General features: G+C 57.5%; 1 protein-coding gene across 1 annotated transcript; it reads left to right on the top strand.

Moving 5' to 3' along the window:
- Positions 1-11,682: 11,682 nt before the first annotated feature.
- On the top strand, positions 11,683-12,657 carry LOC136054487 (olfactory receptor 52B2-like). The gene has a single exon (XM_065745777.1). It carries the CDS (start codon positions 11,683-11,685, stop codon positions 12,655-12,657), a length of 975 nt encoding a protein of 324 aa, XP_065601849.1.
- Positions 12,658-21,046: the final 8,389 nt, after the last annotated feature.

Below are 21,046 nucleotides of genomic sequence, written 5' to 3'. Positions count from 1 at the left end.
CCATGCAGGCTCTGCTCCCACCCCTGGCATTATGCACTCAGCTCTCCCCATGGCTCTGTGCTCCATTGCCCCGCTGGGTGAGCTCTCACATCCCCAGGACAAAACCCAACCACGTTCCCATCGATGGGAATCTCCCGTCCCTGGAGACTTTCCAGGCTGAATCAGGCCCTGGGCAAAGTGATGGAGCTGCACTGGCCCTGTTCATTGCAGGGGAGTTGGAGTAGATGGCCCTTAAAGGTCCCTCCCAACTCTAAGGATTACTCTGACTCCGTGATGGGCTTCAGGCAAAGCTGCAGTGCCCTCCAGCAGAGCGCTGTGCTGCAGCTCCCAGATCGTGATCTGATGTATGAGGAGCAGTAACGTCAGCACGAGCACAGAGAGACGTTATCGGGGAGCTGAGGAAATGAGGGACAGTCTGGAGATCGTCAGAAGAAGGGATTACATCTCCCTGGAAATTTCTGGAAGGTCTTAAAAAAGCAGCGCTGCCGCTGCTGATGCCAACGACTCGATAATCCAATTCCAAGTTCATAAATAAAGCTTTGTTCCAAACTTATTTCCATTTGCCCTGCACCCAGGTACAGGAGAACCGTACTGCAATTTATTGTTCCCTCTTAATGTGTGTCTGCCAGGAGGGCAGTCAGTCTGAAGTCAGGCAGCACAGAGAATGCCACGGATGAGCCCTGAATACAAATGCAAAGGAAATGATCTCAGGTATTCTGATTCCTTCCATGCACGGCGTGGCTTCTCTCTGCAGGGCTGTGTTCTGCTTGGAGGGCCCCCAATTTCAGTGCTTCTCCCTCTCAGTGTGAGCTGTGGGATCGGTGGAGCTGTGGATCGAGGACCACACTGGGACACGGCGGTGTGTGGCACAAGGGGGTGCCCCAGCTCCCCACCAGCCGTGCTGGATCCTGACGTGCTGTCTGTCCCAGCAGACATTGCTTTACTGCTGTGCAAAGCATTGCTGCGCCCCATGGGATTGCCCTCCCAGTGCTTGCCTATAGCTCACCGTGAGTTTTGGAAGATGGAAGAGTGCTAAATGGACACCTCAGCCCTTCCCTTCGGTCAGCTGAGTTGCCCAGAGAAGGGCTGGAGCATCCCTGCTTGGAGATGTCCCAGAGCAGCCGCTGTGCAAGGCTTCCCTCCAGGCCATGCCCAGAGCACTGCTGGGACAGCTGCCACCTCCTGCGTGGCAATGCCCCGAGCCCTCCGTCCTTGGGAGATTAACCAGAGCCCTCACCCACAGAGCAATTAGTGCTTCCCCTCACTCCTGTGCTTCGCTTAAGCAGATTTGTCTGACTGATGTGCTGCTCTTGTGACTAATCCCTGTGAGCCCGTTTAGCATCCCAATCACAGTTCCTACAGACAGCAGTGATGTGCAGGAGCCCGTCCCATGCCCAGCCCCAGCTCTGAGCTCCATGGCACTGGGATGTGGGGCTGTGGCACTTTGGAGTCATGCTGAGGTGCCACAATTCCCTCCTTGTGATGCAAGTTTACAGAAACTGCAGCACTGGAGACCAGGCTAGACAGAAGAGGTGATGGCTTCAAGCTGTGCCAGGGTTAGGGTTAGGGTGGATATCAGGGAAGAATTGTTTTCTAAAAGAGCAGTGATGCACTGCACAGCTGCCCAGGGCGGCAGTGGGGTCACCATGGAGGTGTTCAGGAACTGTGGGGATGTGGCACGGTGGGATGGGCTGGGGTTGGGCTTAGGGATCTTGGAGGGCTTTTCCAACAGTAATAATTTCTCTTTTTCTTCTTTCCTTCCCCTCCTTTCCCCTCACCCCTCCCCTTCCCCTCCTTTCCTCTCACCCCTCCCCTTCCCCTCACCCTCCCTTCACCCTCCCCTCCCCTCCATGCTAGTGGTAATTTTGTTAATTGCTGCAGTTTCTGGGTGATCGACTTTCTCTCTGCATCCAACTTTCTCAAGGTCAGATAGATTTTGGAATTAATTCTGTCATTAGGAAACTAGATTATTCCACACTGCACTTATTTCAGCTCCTCGTTCCCTCCCTGCCATTCCCTGCTCTCTTCAATTCAGACACTGTGCTCTGGGAAACTCATCTGCCAGCCTTCAGCCTGACCTCAGTGTGCAATCCCCTGAGCCCCCCTGCTGCCACCCCTGTGCTGCTGTGTGACCCTGCCATGGGCCCTGCAGGACGTGGGGAGCTTTGGGGGGCCCTGTGTTCTGTCAGGGCTGGGAGCCCCCATACACCTCCCTCACCCTCTGTGTGTACTTGGGCTACACACAACTCCTTTCTGTATCATAGGGTGGCCTGGGTTGCAAAGGACCTCAAAGATCATTGAGTTTCAGCCCCCTGCTGTGGGCAGGGTCGCCAACCAGAGCAGGCTGCCCAGAGCCACATCCAGCCTTGCCCTGAGCCCCTCCAGGGATGGGGCATCCACAGCCTCTCCACTGTTCCTTCTTTTGGAAGGGCAGGACCCGGTGCTGCCGATACAACACTTGGAGAGGGGAAAGGCATCATCCAAAGGCCCCATCCCTGTTCCTAGAATCATAGCACCCAAGGCTCGCTATGGTGGAAAAGCCCTTTGAGATCCCCAAACCCACCCCCAGCCCACACCACCACGGCCCTCAGTGCCACATCCCCACGGTTCTGAAACACCTCCGGGGACGGTGACCCCCACACTCCCTGTGCAGCTGTGCCAGTGCCCAGCCACTGCCCAGAACCCAAGCTAAACCTCCCCCGATGCGACTCGAGGCCGCACTGTGCCTGTGCCCATCCACAGCTCCTCCTGTGGCCCCACAGTGGGGCAGTTCCCATCGCTGGATGGGACATGGGACATCCACGGGCAGCACTGCTCAGAGCGATGTGATGGGGAAGGCAGGTGGACCGACGTGTGCCTAGCGTGGTGCGGTGCCTGCAGAGTGAGGTGTCCCATCGGCTTTGGGGCAGCCAGCACACTGTGTTGGCACACCTACTGATATTATACAGAGCTTTCAAAACAGAGCTTGTGCCCAGCGAGAAATATAAACCTCAGCGTAAAACAGAAAGCACAGATCCAATCAATAAACGGCCGAGTAATAAAAGACATTTCCTCTGCAGCAGGCGAGATCCAATAAACACAGTGCCCCGTGGGACGGCCCCGGTGCAGCCCTCGCTCAGCACTGGAGCAGCTCCGTCCACCCGAGAGCAGCAGAATGGGGCCCCAGTGCTGCTGTGTGACTCCCCCAGCACCAGCTGATGCAAGCAGTGATCCCATTCCAGCTTCAGGACGCGTTTGATCAAGGCCTCATTCTCTGCATCCGCCTCTGTGCAGCTCAGTGCTCTCCAGAAGCAGTGCTGAGATGTTATCCTCAGCCCGAGCACTTCTGCTGGTGCCAAGCACACACATCCCCGGGACGAGTGCTGCATCAGCACAACGCAGTGATGCGATTCTTGCACCACCTGCATCCCCCGATGGCTGCAGGAGACCCGAGCAGCAGCGAGGAGCAAAGCAGCACAGTGGGCACTGCCACTGTTCTGTCTAGAGCTGTCATGCTCCTATCCCGCTGTGACACAGTGCTGCCTCCGCCTCCACGTGGAGCTTTTGTCCTGGGGCTGACTTAGAGAAGTGCTGAACCCCATGGCTGCGGGTGTGCAGAAGGCAGTGGGTAATGCCCTCAGGAATGTGCTCTAACTTCTGGTTTGCCCTGAGGTGCACAAGGAGTTCAACTCGATAATCAAATTCCAGATCCTTTCCAATCGTTCTGTTCTATTCTATTCTGTGCTACTGAGGGGAAATGGTTTCAAACCAGAGGGCAGATTTAGACTGAATGTAAGGAAGAAGTTGTTTACAGTGGGGGCTCTGAGGCACTGGCACAGGTTGCCCAGAGAGATGGTGGGTGCTCCATCACTGGAGACACCCGGGGTCAGGGGATGGAGCTGTGAGCACTGCTGGAGCTGTGGGTGTCCCTGGACATTGTGGGGAGTGGGACCAGATGGCCTCCCTCTCCTCTCCTCTCCTCTCCTCTCCTCTCCTCTCCTCTCCTCTCCTCTCCTCTCCTCTCCTCTCCTCTCCTCTCCTCTCCTCTCCTCTCCTCTCCTCTCCTCTCCTCTCCTCTCCTCTCCTCTCCTCTCCTCTCCTCTCCTCTCCTCTCCTCTCCTCTCCTCTCCTCTCCTCTCCTCTCCTCTCCTCTCCTCTCCTCTCCTCTCCTCTCCTCTCCTCTCCTCTCCTCTCCTCTCCTCTCCTCTCCTCTCCTCTCCTCTCCTCTCCTCTCCTCTCCTCTCCTCTCCTCTCCTCTCCTCTCCTCTCCTCTCCTCTCCTCTCCTCTCCTCTCCTCTCCTCTCCTCTCCTCTCCTCTCCTCTCCTCTCCTCTCCTCTCTCTCCTCTCCTCTCTCTCCCCTCCCCTCCCCTCCCCTCCCCTCCCCTCCCCTCCCCTCCCCTCCCCTCCCCTCCCCTCCCCTCCCCTCCCCTCCCCTCCCCTCCCCTGCCCTCCCCTCCCCTCCCCTCCCCTCCCCTCCCCTCCCCTCCCCTCCCCGGTGGCATGGGTGATGGTGATGCAGAGCAGGGTGATGTGGAGCTGGGATGGCACTGAGCTGAGTTAACTCTCTTCCATTTGTTGGGTACAACTTTATGTATTTCATTATCTGTTGAGGAATTTGATTTGTTAACTCGATTGGGTCTGGAGCTCTTCCGGCCGTGGGGGAGCTCACTGCCAGCGAACGCTCCTTTCCCCTCCTGCACAGCTCTTGGTCTCAGTGCCCTCATGGTCTTTTCCTTTCCCCGAGCTCCCAGGACACTCTTATCCCACTGCTGTCAATCAGAGGCATTGCAGCCCTCTGTTTCCTGATGCCATTGCACTGCTGACGCACCGTGCGCTGCTGCTCGGTTCTCTGTGCTTCCATCACGAGCGGCTCCACCTCATTTCTGAACGTCCCCATCCTCCACTCGAGGACCTTCAGCTCCTGTACTCCTGGACCTGCACGTGTGGCCAGAGCTGTGCTCTGCTCTTCGGCTGGCAGACAGACACAGACACACAGACACACAGACACACAGACACACAGACACACAGACACACAGATGCCTCGGAGCTGGATGCTGGGGAGGTTCCCATTCTGCTGCTCCGTCAGCAGCACTGAGCTGCTCTGCACCCCCTGGCTCTGTCCCTGGCTGGGACATTGCTTCCTCTGCAAGGGGATTATAGAGAATACGTTCTGGTCTAATTAAAATTTGCTGAAGTGATTAGGAGACAATGGCCTCAGCGTTCTTTGGAGTACGAGGCTTAACAGCCTGCTTATTGCACGATTAGATCTCCGCTGGCCATGAGGAATTCCAAGTGTAATGAAAATCATGATGCCTTCAGCCCTGCAGAATGTTCAGCTGCTGAAAGTCCTGGAGCCACCGAGTGTCCCCTCCAGTGGGGACGGGTTGAGAGCACCTGGGCAGTGGGACCATGGTGGGGTCTCCTACCTGGCCCCATTCCCATCCCTGACTTTGTTCTCATCCCCATCCCCATCCCCATCCCTGTCCTTCCCTGGGAGTGGGGTTACCTGGAGCTGCCAGGTGGGGCAAAGGCCAAATGTGCTGGGAACCTGCAGCACCAGAGCACTTCGGGTCCCATCAGTGGGGCTGCTGTTTGTTTCCTAAGGCAGGTTGGGGACAGTACCCATCATGTCCTGGAATAGTACCATCACCTCCTGGGACAGTATCCATCATCTCCTGAGACGACGTCCATCCCGTCCCAGGAGGGTACACGCCACCTCCTGGGACACAGAATCATAGAAACATAAAGGTTGGAAGTCCCACTAAGATCATTTCATCCAACATCACCTCCTGGGGCACCATCCCTCACCTCCTGGGGACCACTGCAGGCAGAGCAGGGCCAGGTGGACATGTGCGGTCGGTGGGCACCGGGGTGGGCTGGGTTGGGCTCAGGGGTCTTGGAGGGCTTTTCCAGCCTTCGTGGCTCCGTGATTTGTGGTGCTTGGGTGCAGCTCGAGTGTGGACACCCACAGCACCACGTTAACCACAGAACCACTCCGCGTCCTCAGTGGGACCCACGCGGGACCGGAGCTGAATCTCACAGAGTACCTCTCAGCCCAAAGATGCACGAGAAGGAGCAGCCAGGGCAGGGCTGTGTCCGTGGGGACGTGTCCCCTGCACGGCCAACGTGAGCAGATGCTGTTGTGGAGAGGTGGTCCCTGTGGGAGCTGCAGGGCCCCCTGCCCTCGGAGCCCACCCTGCGGGGCCACGTGCTGTCATGTGCACCGTGACCCCCCCGCTGCATGCTGCCCTGTGCTCCAGCTCTGCACCTGTGTTTCCATGCTCGGTGCCCTGTCTGGGCTGACCCTGAGTGTCTCCAGGGATGTGTCACCCACCACTTCTCTGGGTGACCTGTGCCAGTTCCTCACCGCCCTTAGAGCACACAGCTTTTTCCTTGTACCCAACCTACCTCTACCCTCTTTCAGTTTGAAACCATTTCCCCTTGTCCTAACACAGACCCTGCTTTTAGGGATTTGATTTAGTAGTTGGGTAGGGATGGTGATGGGAGGATGGTTGGACTGGATGATCTTGTAGGTCCTTTCCAACCTTATGAACCTATGCTGAAGCGTGCCCCTCCCTCCTTTCCCTTGGTCCCTTTTGGATGGGTCTCCAGGGGAAGGGCAGCACACCCAGGTGACCTGAGAAGTGCACCCGGTGCCTCCGTGTGATGCCAAATGTCACTCGTGCATCTGGAGTGCTCTGAGTTACACGTGTCCTCTGAGTGCCGTGGGAGTGGCACTGCGGCCCACTGCCCCATGGTGTGGGACCCAGCGGCACTGATGTGGCACCAGAAATGGGAAAAGGAGAGAAATAAGAGAGCAGTCGAATGCCTGTGAGTTCATGGAAGATAACACAGAGGGGTCTGCCATTGCCCAAGGATGACAGCTGAGGAAAAAGCAGCGCCCAGGCAGCCTGGATCTGTGCAACCACACAACGGATTGCCTTGGAACGGACCTCAGGGGCCACCTGGATCCAACCCCTCCCGTGGGCAGGGATTCCTGATGTGAGGTGTCAGCGTGGTTCAGAGACCTCTCAATGGCCATTGTGCAGAATAGTGCCCGTGGGGCTGGGCTGTGCTGGAGGTGGACACAGCAGAGCTGCTCAGAGCACGATGCACAGGGCTGTACCAGCAGCACAGGGCTGTACCAGCAACCCCTCACTCCTGGGGCACCACCTCCATGGGCCTCTCCAGGCACTGCACTGATAAATCTGCAGCTCCGGGTCAGTGAGTGCAAACCAACGCTGGCAGAGTGAGAGTGGTCCCCAAAGGGCCGTCAGCTGCGGCCTCCAGCTGCACAAACACAGCCTGGTCTGGGTGCAGGGGGTGGGGAGCGTGGCTGTCGCGGTGCTGAGGGAGAATCATAGAATTGCTGAGGTTGGAAAAGGTTTCTGAGATCACGGAGTCCAACCATCAGCCCATCCCCGTGTGCCCCAAACTGAAGGGTTGGGCTGGTGGGCATCATCCCATGGAGACATGAGGTGATGCTCCTGTCCTGGGCAGCACGGGAGCAGCGAGACCTGGTGCCAAGGGACAGGAGGGGGAGGTGGAAATGGCCACAGGGCTGGAGGACCTGAGGGGAGCAGCTTGGGAAGGGCAGGCAGAGGGCTTGCAAAGTGCCTGGGAAGGGGATGAACTTCTAGTTCGGGCAGTGAGCAAAGTGGGATATGTTTAAATCACAAGGCAGAATGGTAGCAAAGCTCAGGAACAAAACCGTGACTCCAGAGACAGCAGGACAGGGAGAAGGAGCTCAGCTGGACAGCTCTGGGGCAGAGGAAGGTTGGCACTGGTGCTGCCCACAGGGGTGGCAGAACCCATGGGCAGTGACGTGGGCTGGGGCTGCTGCTCTGCAGGGCTCTGTGCTCGATGTGCTGCTCTCTGACACACTGTGCTCCTGAACAGCACTGAGCGGAGGGAGCTCGTGGTGCTCTGTGTGCACAGAGTGGGGTGCACTCCCCCTCTGCTGGAGGTAAGGGTCAGCAGAGGATGAGCCCCCCATGCCCGGCAGAGGAGCACTGCCGGTGTGTGTGAGCAGCAGAAGCTCAGTCCCAGCCCTTTCCAGGATCAGGTGCACCTTTTGCTGCCTGGGGTGCACCTCAGCTCCGGGAGGAAGAGGAAGAGTAGCAGACTCATGGAAGGGTTGGGTCGGAGGGGACCCAAGCGAATATGACCATGGGCACAGCACCCATCTGGGGAGGGCAGGTGCTGCTCTGTGTCTCCACTGCACACAGCCTCCAGCTGGCTGCTCACCGTGGCTGCTTCGTGTGCCCCGCACAGCTCGTGGTGAGCAGGGCTGACCAATGTGCCACGGCAGTTTGGGAGTGCTGAGGTCGGAGCAGAGCGTGCTGCTGCTGGCACGGAGCTGCCCCGCAGTGCAGCTATTGCTGTGGGGTCTCTGCGTCACGCAGGTAAAGCTCTTGGAGGGAAGATGTTCTTGGGAGCAAAAATAGCATCTCCAGAGCATCCGTGCTGCTGCTCCTCCACGTTTCTGTTCTCTTGACCTCGGGGCCGTGTGGTGTTTGCTGCTGAGCAAACATCTGAGCTTTTTTTTTATTCTGAGCACTGCCTTCTGCCTCCTCTCTTCTCCCAGGGAGAAAACACTTAAAGGTTAAATATATACTGGGCATTGCTCACTGGGTGGTGTGGTTGGAAATGCAGTCATAAAGCAAACGTTTGAGCACACGCAGAGTTGGGGGCTTCAGCTCTTGCCCCAGCACAGAGCAGCAGCAGGTGGGCTCCTCCTGAGCGCTTCTGCTGAGAGCGATTCCTCTCCCTTTGGAAGAACAACAACAAATGCAACCAGCCTGGCTTCAGGCACACCGCGTGTGCTGCAGGGTGCTGGGGTCCCGGCTGGGGGAAGGGTGGAGGGGCTGCACCCTGAGCCCCAACACTGAGCCCTGGGTGGATGCATTGGGCGTGGGGCAGGGTCTGTGGGGAGGGGAGTCTGCTCCCAGCAGTGTTTGGGTTCTCCTCTGCTCTGCAGACCTCTGGGCAGTGAAGGCATCAGGGAATGGACTGAAGGAGGCAGGGGCTGGTGGCACAGCTCCTCCTGGACCCCCAGTGCTGCAGTGCTGTGTCACTCTGCCCCTCTGCTCCCAGCGTGGGGGGGTGTTCAGGTCCCACATGGGCCTCATCCCTCTGGCAGCAAAGTGCTCAGCCCTCAGGAAAGGGCTGTGGGAGAGAAAAGCCAAAAGCATCAGCACCGGCCCCGTGGAGCTGTGCTGTGCCAGAACTGAACGGGGGCTCTCCCAGGCTGTGCTCTGCACCCACGGAGCAGGGAGTGGGGAGGAAGGCATCGTGTCCTGGGAGGACAAGGTCTGTGAAGCAAACAGTGCTGATTGAAAAGCCCTCAAACAATGGCACAATGGCTGTGTTAGCAGAGCTGGCAGCACCAGCTGAGCACGGCCTGGGAAGGTGAGCAGGTGATGTTGTGCAGGGAGCACGCAGCGTGCCCAGGCTGTGTCCCCGCTCCTGTCCCCGCAGTGCGGCTGCAGGAGGGGGCTTTGATAAAGAGGGGGAACACAAAGAGGGGAAAACAGTGCATCAAAGAGGGGCCCCTCTCCAGGCACAGTGCCCTGGGCTGCCCCTGGGCACAGAGCTGTGGAGGTGCTCCGACATGTCGCCCCCACCAAACGCGGTGCAGATGTTCAGTGTGAGCACACGTGTGTGCGCAGCAGTGCAAAGCAGTGACGGTGCTCGGGAATTACTGCAGAGCTCAACCAGCGCTCCCAGTCCGGGTGGTGGGGTCTGAGCGGGGCTGTGCCAATGCGTGCCTCGCAAACCTGCCGCCTCCTGGGGGCGGGCATCCTCCCCATGCCAGGCCCTCGCCATCCGCGTTCAGCCCGTCTGCCCTCGGTGCCACCGCCGCGGGATCCCTCCGGGAAGGATCCCACCGCCCGTGCTGCGGCCCTGCGGCATTTCTTACCCCACAGAGACCTCTAGAGTCCACTCCGGAGCACACGGCCTTTTTCCAGCCTCCAACACACGGTGCCGGCCGCAGAGGGACTCCTCTGCTTCGTGTCTGTGAACATAACAAGGGTGCGCTCTGTCCTGTCGCCCAGACTGTTAATGGTGATGCTGGGTGGACCATGTCCCGCTGTCTCCTGGGATGGGGCTTGGTGCACATAGATGGATGCCCCAGCACCCATAGGGCAGCAGCAACTCCAGCCCTGCCTGGTGGGGACCGTCCTCCCAGTCCTGGTGTTCCTGGGCCCTTCCTGCCCGTCCCTGAGCTTGGAGCCGTGGGGCACTGTTCCCAATGGCAGCGAATCCAACCTGCAGAATTACAGCAGATATTGAGAGGAACCTGAGCAGGACAGGATGCCATCAGCACTGTGCTTTAAAAATGAGTGTGCAGTAACAGTGTGTTCTGAATGGTGCAGTTCCGGAGCTCCAGTCGGTGCTGGCCCAGACCAGCAGCTCGACCTGGGCACGCACCCCTGCAGCTGCTCTGCAGCTCACCCGCTCATACAGCATTGCCCATGGGCTGCAGGCAGAGGGAGGAACCCCTCCCACAGAGCAGGGGCACCGCGGGCAGAGTTGGAGGTGGTGTGGGAGGTTTGAGGGCACAAGGAGGCAGAGGGACCTGGTGGGACTGTGCAGGGTCCAGCAGCAGGGGATGGGGGCCCGGGGTGTGCAGCGAGTGGGAGCACAGCACCAATGGTGGAGAGCAGGAAATGCCTCCACTCAGCCCCGCAGGCTCACTCGTGGTTAATCTTTAATGCAGGGCAGTTTAAATGCCCACAGAGCACCGCAGCTGCGGTTTGGGAGGGGAGGGTTTAACCACGGCCCTCGGCCATGGGTGGGGGGGGGACCCACAGTGCACCTATCGGGGCTGAGCCGGGAGCGGGGCTGACCCTGTGGGATGCGTTGTGCCAGCGCTGACGATCAGGCAAGTGTTCCTGCTTGAAAGGAGAGGAAAGCAGCGAGCTGACAGGTGAGAGAAATCTGCTTCTGTTCCTCTGGAAGGGGTGAGGGCTCTCTGCGCTGTGTGAGCAGGGCAGTCAGCACGGGCTGGCTGTGGTGCCTGCAAGCGTCTGTGGAGGTCCTCTGCTCCTGCGCATGTCTGCCCGCATTCGTCTCCTTGAAGCCCCTCTGAGATGGGCCAGGGACACTAGAAGTGCTTTATATCATTTGGAAATGGATCACCCTGTTTCTGTGGGTGGAAATGGAGGGAGAAACCCATCCAGCAGAGGTTCCAGGGGTGGTCACCACCCTCGGGGCCGTGGCTGCGTGTCAGCCACATCTGGGATGCCCGGCAGCACTGGGGCTGGTTTTATTCCTGACTTAACAAGGAGCTCTCAAAAACTGCTCCGAACAGATCAAGGCACTGCGTTGTTTCATTGAGTGGGGCTGAGAATTGCCCACCGCTGCCACAAAGCAAGCCATGGTGACGCTGAGTGCCTCCTTGTGATAGTAAGGCAGCAAACAGGGCCTGGCCTGCTGCACGGTGCATGCGGAGGGACAGAGAAAGTGTTTTTCTTCCAGACACAGTTCCTGAGGGTTGATAGAAAAAGATGAACAGATTCCTCTGTGCAGCAAAATGCACCAAATGAGGCCCTCGGCCTCAGGAACGGCTCAGTTTGGAGACCAGCTGCAGAGAGGACGTTGCATGCAGCAGCATTCACGTGTCGGTGGGTGGACGTGGGTTAACACATGGCATTCTTTCCCATGCTGAGCAGAACTGGGCTGGGAGCAGCAGCACCATGTATGAGCTCAATGAAAGCAGCTTCGACCCCATCACCTTTGTCCTGACCGGTATCCCAGGCATGGAGGAGTCCCACATCTGGCTCTCCGTTCCTTTCTGTCTGATGTACATCACCGCAGTGTTCAGCAACTCCGTCCTCCTCTTCGTCATCGCCACGGAGAGGAGCCTCCACGAGCCCATGCACCTCTTCCTCGCCATGCTGGCTCTGTCCGACCTGATGCTTTCCACCACGACGGTGCCCAAGATGCTGGCCATCTTCTGGTTCAGTGCCAGAGAAATTTCCTTCGACGCCTGCATTACTCAGATGTTCTTCACCCACTTCAGCTTCATCGTGGAGTCGTCCGTCCTGCTGGCCATGGCCTTCGACCGCTACGTGGCCGTCTGCGACCCTCTGCGCTACACGGCCACGCTGACCCCGTCGGTGATCGGGAAGATGGCGCTGACTGCCGTGCTCCGGGGCTTCTGCATCATGTTCCCTCCCATCTTCCTGCTGAAGCGGCTGCCCTACTGCGGGCACAACGTCATGCCCCACACCTACTGCGAGCACATGGGCATCGCCTGCCTGGCCTGCGCCGACATCAGGGCCAACGTCTGGTACGGGCTGACCACGGCACTGCTCTCCTCCGGGCTGGACGTGGTGCTCATCGCCATCTCCTATGGGCTCATCCTCAGGACCGTCTTCCAGCTGCCGTCCCCCGAGGCTCGCCTCAAAACCCTGAGCACCTGTGTCTCCCACCTCTGTGTCATCCTCATGTTCTACGTGCCTGCCTTCTTCTCCTTCCTCACGCACCGCTTTGGCCACAGCATTCCGGGCCACGTCCACATCCTCTTGGCCAACCTCTACGTCGTGGTCCCACCGATGCTCAACCCCATTGTGTACGGGGTGAGGACGCGGCAGATCCGCGAGCGCGTGGTCCGCCTGCTCTGCCCTGCGGGGCACCGCCCCTGTCCTGGCTGCGGGAGCCGCTGCTGAGTGGGAGGGGATGTGGGATGGGGTCTGGGAAGGGGTGAGGTGGGGTGGCACTTCTCACCTCGGGGTAATGGCTTTGTCCACTGAGGGGTTTGTGGAACCGTGGGCTCGGCCCATCAGCCCCTTCATCGCCGCTGCCTTCTCCTGGAGATGCTGCCCCCGAGTGCTCCATCCAGCAGAGATGGGACACGTGGGGCGGAAAGTGTCCCTTAAACCACGATGTCTGATACTGGACTCAAGACTCCAAAACAAACTGAAGGCAGACGGCGATCTCATAAATCCTCACATCCCATAGAGTTGTCTGTAATTTACCAAAGCATCTCACAGCAAAGCAGTGCTCAGCGTAATGTGCATATCCTCTCCTGCCTGTACTGCCATACATTCGCTTTATCCTTCAGCACCAGGAGAGCTTTGTCCAACAGGTTCTCATACCTCACACTGGCCTAAGGGCCAGTTGTGCCAGTGGTACTGCATTCTGCCTAAAGCTGGCGGCAGTCTGCCTCGGTGCAAAGATGCAGAGCGAGCACCAGATGCATCGGGATCTCCTCGGTCCCTGGAAGAGAGGACCAGCTCCCACCCCCGAGGGAAGCACAGTGCCCTTCCACCCGCATTACTTACACGAGTGGGATTGCCCTGCTGTCTCATCCTGATGGCAGTGTCCCAGTGGCCATTCTGACCCAGTGGCTAAGTGCCAAAATTTCCATCACCCATGGGACGAAGAAGAGTAAGCAATGCACCAACGCCTGGAGACCTTTCCTTTTCCCTTTGTGTTTTACTGGGTGGGAGCTGAGATAAAGGCTGGCCTCCCCCCCGCATCATTCCTGCTCTTTGCTCTACGTCTCCTACTCCTCACTTGGAGGCAATTTCATGCCTGCATTTTGCTCAGGGGCTTCCTGAGGACACTGAAACCATCCTCATCTGGGCAGCGACCATAGCTGAGGTTTGGGAACTGCGCCTGGAGGCTGATCCTGTGGTCCCGCTCTCAACAGCAGAGCCAGGAGCTGGGATGTTCTGCTCTGTGTCAGGCAGGGAACTGCCCGCTGTGGTGGTGCCAAGGGGCACGAGGTGGAGCAGGGTGAGACGGGCAGGGCTACGGCAGCCCAATCCCTGCTCTACCCCAGGCCTCCCCACGACACTGCTGCAAGTTTGGGAGAGGAAGGAGAGAAAGAAATCCACCGTTTCAGAATGAAAAAGAAACATCCAGCACATTTATTTTTTCTTCGTGGGTTTTTTTTTTGGATGCTTTCACCAAAGCTGGGAAGCGTGTGGCAGGCACAACGGAAATGAGCGTCTGTTCACTAAGAGCTGTTTGCTCAGCAGCAGCGATAACAGAGCTCCTGCTGCTGCCCTCGAAACGTTTTTGTGTCTCTCTTAGCAAAGAGCGCTTGCAGAGAGCAGCCGGTGTGGTTTCTGATGGGACACTGTGCTTTATCAAAAGCAGAGTCAGGAGAGCAAGCCAGAGTGACCACAGCGTGGATCCATTCAGACTGCAACGAGAGCTCCAGTGTTTGCAGGGCTGCCACAGCAGCGTGGAGGTCGGGGTGAGATGCCGGACGCTCGTGGCCTAAAGCAGGGGCTGGTTGACAAGCTCTTCTGCCACAGAGGTTCTCCTGAAAGATTTCTGACCAGCTCGAGTGGCAGCTGACCCACCATCCCAATCAACACTGCATTCAGCTCCGTGGAGTCTCGGCTCCGGGGTTATTTCTGCTGTCTTCCTCTCCGCTTCCCTTTTGTGGCCTCTCCTCATTGATGAACTCAGGCATGTACTTTAAGCACAGCGGTAGTTTGGCTACAGGGGGTGTGCTCAGGGCACACAAATGAGAGCGCATCGCTGGGAATGGCCCTTCTTATCGCTGCCCCTCCTGGAGTTAGGGAGCAGAGGGACCACCCTGAGCAGGAGGTGAGAAACGAAGCAATAGACCCAGCTCCAAAGTGCTTCCAAGCCCTGGAAAAAGCATCGAGGGTGATGATAACAGGGGAGTGCTGGCACGCATGCTGGCTCTCAGCATCCCAGCACCAGAACAGCACAGTGCTCAGGTCCTGCGGTTGCTCCAGTGAGTGGGAACCTGGTGCCACTCGGGTTTAGCAGCCAGCCAGGTTGGGATGGGCTCTGTGTGCACCCCCTGGGCTCACGGCAGGGATTCTGCTGCTCCGCCTTTCCAGGATCAGCTGAGCTGAGGAGCAGCCCTCGGTCCCAGATGGAGATGGTGGTTGGGTCAGGGCACAGACTGCACGGGAAAAGGTCCCCGGGTCAATGAATCACCAGCTCTGCCATTAGTGCCCAGAGGGGCGTGCATAATGGGCTATTAGCCAGTTGGTCAGGAAGATTTATATTTATGACATGGTTAAATGTTAGCTCGATAACTTGTGTGAGCTGCGAAACCACATCTCGTGCACTTTGCCTTTCTTCCTCTTGAGACTGAATCGTTTCCTTGGGCTGCTGGCAGCCACGTGTGTACTGCCAGGTCCTCTTCGTGGGGAGGAGGAGGGGATTTTGGCCAAAGCTGTTTCAGAGCTGTGGCACGTGTAAGGTGGAAATGAAACTTCAAACACTTTGGGACACGAGTGGGAGTCGGTGGGTTCTCTGGAGCAGACACTGCTGTGCCGTGGAGGAGTGCACTGTGCTTCGTGCCGGTGCTGGGTTGGGCTCCGGGCTGGAAAAGGGAATGCTTCTCAGCTTCAGAGAGTGCCTCACTGCAGGGGGATGGCGATGAGCACAGCAGTCGGCGCGAGCAAAGCCCGGAGCGTTTGTGTTCAAGCACCGCATTTACATTCGTTTCTACCGCTGTCTACAACAGTGCTTTATTAATTGTTCTTCATCTGCAGGCCGCTGTGGGTAATAAATTATGATAGCAAAGTAATAAACTGCATCTCACTGCCAGCATCACCACGTCTTAGTAAATGTTAATTAATAAAAATCCCCAGTGCACCTCATTACTGGAAAGCAGTAAACAGCACATCCTGGTACTCTGCCCTGCCCTGATGTGTTCAAGGTCCTCGAAGGTCGCCAGGTTTGGGGTCGTGGCGGTGGGGAAGGCGCTGGCAGTGGTTCCTCTGACCTCAGCACCCACTATGCAGTCTGCCAGGGGTCTCTGCAGCTTCGTGGAGGAGAAGCAGTCCCGTAAACACATCACATGTTCTTAAACTGGGAGGGAGACCAAATGAGAGGAATGGTTTGCAGCAGGAATGCCTGCCGATCTCCACCTCGGAGTTCCCAAATTCCTCTCTGTCGGGGGTCACAGAAACCCGGATCGGGCCGTGCAGTGAAGGCGGTGGACAGGTCCCTGCCGGCACCTCCCCGGCCCCGGGCAGCCCCCGAGCGCCAGCAGGAGGCAGCGACCGCGCACTGTTACTGCGTCTGGGGCGGTGATGCCTCAGGCGGTTCACTGAGGATGCTCTGGGGACAGCCCGAAGGTCTGCAGGGCTCCGCAGTCCCCACCCAATTAGCGCAGCACCGGGCTCTACCTGGGGACCGTGGGCTCCGAGGTCCCCATTGCTCTGGGGAGGAGCTGCCCGTGCCCTGCAGAGCCCCGGGGGCAGCTCCAGGCACAGTGCAACCGCAGCACTGTCACACTGGGTCTGTGCAGGAGGGCAGTGCTGGCACCGGAGCATCATGATCCTGCTGGGGCACGGTCCCCGCGGGCTGGGCCAAGGTCCCTTAGTTCTGATGGGATTTCTCTGGATCCCTGGCTGGTTCCAGAGTCATGTTCTGAGCTGCTGTGTCTCCCTGCGGGTGGGTGCATTCCCAGCAGTTGGTAGGAAGCAGGGAATTTTCTTAAAAATACTTCCAGCCCTGAAGGTTTTCCAGTTACAGCGTGAACTATGATCACAACAAAAGTGCCCCAGTGGCAGGAAGGCGGCCCAGTGATCAGTTCTGCAACCCAGTGGTATGTTTTGCTCTAGTTCCCAGCGGCTGTGGACCGTTGGGTGCTGAGGACTTCTTACTTCAGAGACCTGAACAGCAGAAACGAGGCTGCTGAGTGCAGGTGAAGGGACCTGAACAGAGGAGAGGGACCTGATGAGCCACACTGCCCAGTATTCAGCACTTCTGGATGAAATGTGGTTCAGAATTCTAAGTGCCTGAGACCTGAGCCTTGCTTACTGTGAGTTCAGCTCCCCTTTATGCTGTGTTTCACACACTGACCTTCTTCTCCCTCCCAGTGCACGGATTCACTCAACGCATCCCTCAGCATACCCTCATCTCACCCCCATCAGCACAGTGGGGCTGCCCGTGCTCTACCCCATTGTAACTGAGATCCTCAAGGCCAAACGGGATGGGGCTCTGGGCAACCCCAACGCAGTGTCTGATCTGGGGGATGGCAACCCAGCCCACAGCAAGGCACTGGAACTGGATGATTTGAGTTTCCTTCCAACCCAAAGCTGTTCCGTGATCCTATGACTCTGCGATGTTGTCCATGAGGGTTTTCATTCACATTTTCAGCTGCAGATTATCCCTTTCTGTGGTCTTTGGGAGCTGGGGTCAGGTGGAAGCCTTCACATCCAGATGGGCCATGGGAGCTGGTGGAGGGTCACAGTGCTCCAGAGGCGTTGCCAAGCTCAGCAGACCAGGCGAAGAAGCCAACTCCTGCCCTGTGCTAGTGCTGAAACGGAGAAATGGGATGGTGGGAGAAACTGGACACTGCTCACTTGACATTAGCTCCAAATAAGATAATGAAAAAGCGAATATGAGACTTGATCAATAACAGCAAAAAGGCAAAAATGCAATCAATGGCAATCAGTGCCTATTTTTGGTGCTCAGTTTCCATAGAATCAGATCACTGCATTTTCCTTCCATTTTTGGGTGATTTTGTTTCCTGATGACGGAGTAGGACCATAATTCTTTGCTGTGACAGCATTTCTGACATACACCTCTCTGTGACAGACAGACCAACAACCTTGTACGGTTAACAGGATGAATAATGCCAAGTAGTATTGTAGCTGAGCTATTTCACAAATGGTATAGTTAGAAAGATTACCACGATGGAAGGAGACAATCAAAATCAAGGGAAATTCTCACCCGTGTCCCAGGCTCACAGGAGGAAACTCCAAAGCAATCTCCAGAAAGAGACCCTTCCCCAGGGGTGGTCAGCCCTTAATTGGGGTCTGGGAGAGGTGGGTTCAGACCCCACCCCTTCTGCTCACACCGTGCATTGCCTTCAGCTGTGCTCACCTCAGGTGATCCATCGGTGCTCCAGGCCGTGATTCAGCAGTTCCCATACAAACTGTCCACCTCCTTGTGAATAAAGGTGCTGGTGGAGTGTGGTGAACTGCAAAGCCTTGGTGTGAGTTCCCCACTGGGAGCTGTGTTCCTTATATTCCTGGAGGACGTCAGCGGTGATCGGACTCCGGCCCTGACACTGTGTATGACGGTCACAGCTGTGTACAAACAAGCACAGAATCATTGCTGGAGAGGTTTCTGGGTGACATAGGGGCTGACACATCCACCCTGTTGGCCAGGCGCTTGGGCTGGTGTTTGGCCAATGGGTCCATGTGAGGGCCCCATAACTGCAGGGTGATGGTGGTCCATTGTGCTGCTCTCACGTCCTCCATGCACTCCCTGCTTTTTTCACCATGGCTGATGGTTGGTTGTAGCAGACACGGATGCAAAGTATCTCACAGGTGCTGTGCTGAGAAAGAGGCCCCAGCACCGTGGAGATAAAGGTAACAACAAAGAAGCCTTTAGTCCTGGGACCTGTGATGGCTGATTCCTCCGCGGGGCTGTGGAGCAGACCCAGCTCAGAGATGGGGAGGGTTAGGCTGGATGTAAGGAAGAAGTTGTTTACTATAAAGGTGGTGAGATGCTGGCACACGCTGCCCAGAAGTGGTGGTGGTCCATCTCTGGAGGCACCCAAGGTCAGCGGAAGGGGCTCTGAGCACCTGATGGCTTCAGGGCGGGGTGGAAATCTTGGGGGAAAATGTCTGATGCTGAGGACCGCTGTAATGTCTGTGAGAAGGATGAATTTGTATGAGTGAAAAAATGAAGCTGGGCACATTCTGGTAAGAAGAGCCTTGTTTTGATTAGAAGAGCCTTATTTTGAATAATGAGGATAATTAAGTGCAGTGAGAGGCTCATGAGAACAACAGTAGCACTACCCCCACCAGTGGTGCCCCAGTCTAGATAACATGCCCACGAGGAGGATGCAAGCTGTTAGGTGCAGTGTTGTTTTCCCAGTGAAATCCTTGAGTTTTCCTGCATTGACATCAAGGACCACTCAGCATCTGCTCTCCTTCCTGAGTGCCACCAGCAGCACCACTGTGCTCCCAGCAGCAGCTAGAAATCACACAGAGGATAGCGAATTTCTCCCAGCAAACCAAGAACTCAGAACTCGCTGACCAAGGGCTCCTCCAGGCGTGGTCAAAGAGCAGCAGGGTTTGGGAAAATGGCCTCCTCGGTATGAACAGCATTGGAGGAGGAGCATTGGCTTTTACAGCTAAGTGTGGGAGAGGCTTTCTGCTAAAGGTGCTGAGCGTGTTTGTGTTGGGAACCCAGAATAAAACTGAACAGCCTCCACAAGGACTCCTCACAGCTGGGATGCAGTTGATGGGGGGAGGGGAGGCGAGGAGCCCCAGTTTATCTCCCAGGGAGATGGACCCCCTGCACCCATTCTGCTCAGTGTGATGTCACAGCTCGGGGCCAGCAGTTCTATGTGGGTGGTGAGCGCGTGGAGCAGCTGTGCTACATCTGGCTGGTATGTGCCCTCTGCTGCTGCAGAGAGAGGAGGTCTGTCCCTGTGCCACTGCTCCCTCCCAGTTGTCACCATAGAAGGAGGAACTGCCCCCACTTTGGCTGGCAGCTGTTGCCCCCCAGTTCTCCCCACCTTCCAGCAGCTCTGCTCCTGCCAGGTCTGATCACAGCCCTGGTTGCAGAGCCACCATCATGTCAGAGAACAGAGGAGCAGCAGGTGTAGGCCAGCCCACCGGCACCACGGATCCTGCAAACGTCATCAAAGTGGTGGTGAAGACCCTGAAGCAGAAGGAGCAATTTGAGGTTGCTCAGAGCAGCACCATCCAGCAGTTCAAGGAAGACATCGCCACACGTTTCCAAACTCCCCCTCATCTGCTGGTGCTGATATTTGCTGGGAAGATCCTCAAAGACCAAGACACCCTGAGCCAGCACCAAGTTCACAACGGAGCCCACATCCACCTCATCATCAGATCCCCAGAGAGACCGCAGCCCGGCCTGGCAGAGCAGGGAGCTGCTGCTGCCCTCGTGCAGCCTCCCAGCCAAAGTGGATCCAATTTGCTCCTGGGGAGCACGGCTGATCTGCAGAACCTGGTCTTGGTCCCTCAGAACTTGCCGGGGATGTTGACCTCCAGTCAGGAAATAGTGGCCCAGACCATGGAAGACCTCTTGTCCATGATGATCAACTCAGAGCTGGACCTGAATGCCATCAACAGCAACACGTTCTTGCTGGGGTTCCTCCTGGGGGTGACAGGCACAAACATCCTAGGGTTGGACTCAGCAGATGTGTCGGAGGTGGTGAGCAGCATCCAAGGCCTCGGTGTGCCCACGCACAGCTTGCTGAGTGAGGGGGCACTGAGCGCCTTCAGGCAGAGCATCCTCTCCAATCCCAACCTGCTCAGTGACATCATGGCATCCAGCCCCCAGATGCAGCAGCTGGCTGAGCAGCACCCCGAGATCAGACAGATGCTCGCCGGCTCTCACACGGTCAGCGACATCCTGGAGGCCTGCAGCAGCCTGGCTGCGATGCAGGAGATGATAAGGAACTACGAGCTGGCTATGAACAACCTTGAAAGCATCCTTGGGGGGTGCGGCGTTCTGGAGCAGCCGTACAGAGATATCGAGGAGCCCATCCTGGACGCGGTGCAGACGCAGATGGAGAACAACACATCTGCTGCCCCGAACTGTAACCCAGCCCCGGGGGGAGCCAGGCTGCCTGCCCACACCGAAAACTGCTGGCCACTGCCCAACCCCTGGGCTCCACAGCCCAACAGACGCAGAGATAACGCCTTTGAGTGGGGAGAACACTTGGCCAACAGCGATAAGAGTCACACCGAGGTGAACCTGGGGCCTGCAGCAGGTGAGCTGGAGCCCAGCCTGGGGGGGGTGCAGAGCATGGTGCAGCAGCTGACGGAGAACTCGGAGCTCATGCGTGACCTGGAAAGCGCGATAACGAACCCCAGCAGCCCGGTCCAAGCACTGCTTCACGGTGATCCCACATCGAATGATGGAAACTCCCAAAGCACACAGCAGCTGCCGCCGGAGATGGAGAACGCGGAGATCTCAGCGCTGCTGAGGAACCCCCGGGCGCTGCGGGCGCTGCTGCAGGTCCAGCTGGGGCTGCACACCCTCAGTGCAGAGGTGCCTGACTTCATCCTCAGCCTGAGCGAGGCAGACATGGAGAGCATGAACAGCTCGTCACAAAGCAGT

This window comes from Cyrtonyx montezumae, unplaced genomic scaffold (assembly GCF_038088225.1).
Source record: "Cyrtonyx montezumae isolate F1298 unplaced genomic scaffold, pur_monq_1.0 scaffold_37, whole genome shotgun sequence".
NCBI lineage: Eukaryota > Metazoa > Chordata > Aves > Galliformes > Odontophoridae > Cyrtonyx > Cyrtonyx montezumae.
Note: the sequence above shows the minus strand (reverse complement) of the source record. Positions and strands in the feature narration are given on the sequence as shown.